Below are 4,145 nucleotides of genomic sequence, written 5' to 3'. Positions count from 1 at the left end.
AAAAAAAAAAAAAAGGATTTTGAATATTATCAGTTGCCTTTTGCATTCTCCAAGGTGATATTTTTCTTTTTTGATCTTATCGATATCATTATAGTAATAAATTTCCTAAAACCACCTGGCTATTCCCTGAATGTACGCCATCTAAAAATGCAGCATTTTTACTATACTTCTAGATTTAATGTTTTCTTGTAGAAGTTAGTCTCTAAAATCTTTTTTTTTTTTTTTTGGCCGGGGCTGGGTTTGAACCCACCACCTCCAGCGTATGGGGCCAGCGCCTTACTACTTTGAGCCACAGGTGCTGCCCCTCTAAAATCTTAAGATTAGTCTTTAGTTTTCATTGTTGGATATTTGCCTATAAAATGACATATCAAGCCCCTTTACTTTCTTCATAGATGTAAGTTCATGCTACAAAATTTATTTGTCTGTGTAATGTTTTATTTTATTTTGGAAAGTAATAAGGGCTTACATAATTAAAATAACTATAGGGTTTACTGTAGCCATTATAAATGTTTTATTAAAAAGTGGCTTTCTAGTTTTAATAAGAAAGATTTTTTTAAAACTGCTTGACTATATCTATATAATTAAAATATTTAATCTTAATAAAATAAAAAATAAATTATATGAATATAGGAAATTCAGTTCAATATTATAATCATATTCATTTAGCAGGTGTTTTTTGTTAAATGGTAAGAACACAACCTTAGTTCTACCCTCTTAAAATTTTAAGTATAAATTCAGTCTTGGTGACTATAGCCACAATGTATATAGGAGATCTCTAGGCTTAATCATCTCGAATAAGTTGTGTTTTTCAGTTTAAAAAAATTAGATCTTGATTTTACTTGATCTGTTCCTTAATATTTTTATTTACATGAATTTCCATGTAAGTTCTACCATAGTGGAGCAAAATGTTACCAAGGAGACAACTGTAAATTTTCCCATGATGATCTGACTAAAGAAACAAAGAAACTTTTGGACAAAGTGAGTAATATTTCTTTACTTTGATTATTTGCTAGGTCTCTCTGAAGATTCTTTGAGTTGAGTTATATTTTATAAATCAGATGTTATGGAACTGCTGAGAAATGGAGTATTTTTTTATTTTATCTTTTATTAATGTAATATATTAGAAAAACAAATAGTAGACTAGGAATTAGGACTCTTTCGTTCTTATACTTTTCTGCCATTATAAAACTAATTTGAGTAATATTCCTTATATCTTTAAACCTCATTCTTTTTATTAAAAATGAGGAGTTAGGGCTCGGCACCTGTGGCTCAAGCAGCTAAGGCGCCAGCCACATACACCTAAGCTGGCGGTTTCAAATTGCCCAGGCCTGCCAAACAGCAATGATGGCTGCAACCAAAAAATAGCCAGGCATTGTGGTGGGCACCTGTAGTCCCAGCTACTTGGGAGGCGGAGGCAGGAGATTCCCTTGAGATCAGGAGTTGGAGGTTGCTGTGAGCTGTGATGCTAGCGCACTCTACCCAGGGGGACAACTTCAGGCTCTGTCTCAAAAAGAAAAAAAAAAAAAAAAATGAGGAGTTAGGTATCTCTGATCCATTTTAACTTTAATATTATTTTCCTACTGACAAAACTAGTTTACTAAAGTTTTCACAGTTTTAATGTGAGGACGAGAACTTGTTTTGAAATACTAATCTTTGCCAATATTTTTAGGTGTTAAATGCTGATGAAGAACTTATAAATGAAGATGAACGAGAATTAGAAGAACTTAGAAAGCATGGCATAACTCCTCTTCCCAAACCACCTCCAGGAGTTGGGCTTCTGCCAACCCCTTCAGAGCATTTTCCCTTTTCTGATCCTGAAGATGATTTTCAGACAGATCTCTCTGATGATTTTAAGAAAATTCCATCTCTTTTTGAAATAGTTGTAAAACCTACTGTGGATTTAGCACATAAAATTGGAAAGAAGTAAGTGAAAACTTTCCAAATGACATCAATATTTTCCCCTAAAAATTTGTATTAAGAAATTCACTCGTATTCTAAGTTAATCAAGTAATTAAAATTAGGTAGAGAAAGTAGATAATCTGGCAGATACTCAGATGGCTACTTCCCACTACCTCTTTGGTCCCACGTCTGCTGCCTAGTCTGCTGCCTACCATCAGGGCTTTTGTTTAGCAATCCTTACACAGCTTCAGAAACTTTCAACACAGTAATCCTGAAGCACCTTGTCAGATAGATGGATTTGGCATTGCTTCCACCTGATGATGAGGCCATACTGTCATTGATAATAACTTCAAACTGTAGGTAATAGGTCTCCAGAATATTTGGTCCTTTTTGAAAAGCATTTCATTAGAGGAAAACTTCTGAGTAAACTGGATCTAGATTTTCCATGTTCTAACACCACCATTGCAGCCTCGCTCTTCATTCCCAAGATCTGTGCATGTTGGTCCCAACTCCCATTGTGTATGGATCTTTTAACTTTGACTGCTAAGTGAAGCAAGGAAGTCTCAGTAAATGAGGAACAAGAAATCTGTAGCAAATATCACAATTAATACGGATTAAAAGTATTTCTGTTAGGCTGGGTGCAGTGGCTCACGCCTGTAATCCTAGCACTCTGGGAGGCCAAGGTGGGTTGATTGCTTGAGCTCACAAATTCAAGACCAGCCTGAGCCAAAAGCGAGACCCTGTCTCTACTAAAAATAGAAAAACTGAGGCAAGAGGATCGCTCGAGCCCAAGAGTTGGAGGTTGCTATGAGCTATGACGCCACAGCACTCTACCCAGGGTGACAGCTTGAGATTGTCTCAAAAAAAAAAAAAAAAGTATTTCTGTTAAAGTCAAGAAGATAAGTTATTTCACTGTTAGTATTTTGCAAATATTATATATCAGATCCTTCTTAGCAAAATAAAAGAAAGATGTAAAACATGTAAAGATTAAAAGTAGAGCAGCAAACTCATTATTTGGACAATCTCTTTCTCTCAATATACCCAAAGGAATCAGTTAAAAAAAACTGTTAGAAATAATAATTAAATTAGTGAGATGTCCAGAAAGAAGAGCAACATTCAAAAACTAAAAGTCTTTTTATATGCTAGCAATAACCAATTACCAATTGTAATATGAAAGAAACTCTCTATGTTTACAAAGTATGGTTCTAATTTTATTGTAAAAAAAGTCTATGTATACCTAGAAAAAGGACTAGGAAAGAACCAATCAAAAAATGTATATATGGGTGGTGGAATTAGAGGTGATTTTAGTAATTTTCTGTATTTTTCAAAATATCTATAAGTGAGTTTTAGAGCAGTTTGATAGTAACCAGCAAGGGGGCTAAAATGAAAACAAAAGGTATATGTGGTGTTTCTACCTAAAGATGATATGGAATAAACTGCTTCTTAAGCATATAGTTATTCTATTCTAATATAGAAAAACATACCTAACTAGTATCTATTTAGAAGTGTTAACATACTTGTTTGTCTCTTTTCTTTGAACTAATAAATATTATTTCTGCTTATAGGCCACCAGCATTTTATAACAGTGCCTCACCTCCAGGACCACAGTTTCAGGGAAGCAGCCCACACCCTCAACATGTCTATAGTTCTGGGTCAAGCCCAGGTCCTGGACCTAATACATCTCAGGGACGCAGTAGTCCTGTGATGCACCCAGGCTCCCCTGGACATCACCCATGTTCAGGACCTCCTTGTCTACCAGTGGCGCAAAGCCCACCTTTGCCCCCTGGTCCACCTGAAATTGTAGGCCCTCACAATCAAGCTGGAGTACTTGTTCAACCAGATACACCTTTGGCACTGCCTAATATGGATGGGGCTTACCAGTCTCCAGGCTTTCCGGGACACATGATGAAAGTACCCAGAGAAAATCACGGTTCTCCAGGTTCATCATACCAGCAAAGTCCTGGTGAAATGCAGCTCAATACCACTTATGAGTCTCTTCAAAACCCAGCTGAGTTTTATGATAATTACTATTCACAGCACACTGTACATAATTTTCAGCCACCCAATACCTCTGGTGGTAAGTTTACCTTCTGAAATAACTTGTTCCTAGTTTAAAGTATTTAAAGTTCTATTTAAAGCATGATAGGAATGTATGTTCTAACTAAAACTAAAAGGTACAACTGATGAAATTGAAGCTTTAAAATATGTTTTCAACTTAGCCAAACGTTAAATAACTTTTTTTTTTT

General features: G+C 35.4%; 1 protein-coding gene across 1 annotated transcript in view; it reads left to right on the top strand.

Moving 5' to 3' along the window:
* The window catches only part of ZC3H6 (zinc finger CCCH-type containing 6), a 66,428-nt gene that overhangs the window by 53,290 nt on the left and 8,993 nt on the right, over window positions 1-4,145 (top strand). Inside the window, exons 8-10 of the mRNA XM_012811015.2 lie at window positions 869-978; window positions 1,670-1,923; window positions 3,465-3,976. Of these exons, the coding sequence (XP_012666469.1) occupies window positions 869-978; window positions 1,670-1,923; window positions 3,465-3,976 (876 nt within the window). The remainder of the gene's footprint in view (window positions 1-868; window positions 979-1,669; window positions 1,924-3,464; window positions 3,977-4,145) is intronic.

This window comes from Otolemur garnettii, unplaced genomic scaffold, assembly GCF_000181295.1.
Source record: "Otolemur garnettii isolate 467f Iridium unplaced genomic scaffold, OtoGar3 scaffold00148, whole genome shotgun sequence".
Taxonomy (NCBI): domain Eukaryota; kingdom Metazoa; phylum Chordata; class Mammalia; order Primates; family Galagidae; genus Otolemur; species Otolemur garnettii.
Note: the sequence above shows the minus strand (reverse complement) of the source record. Positions and strands in the feature narration are given on the sequence as shown.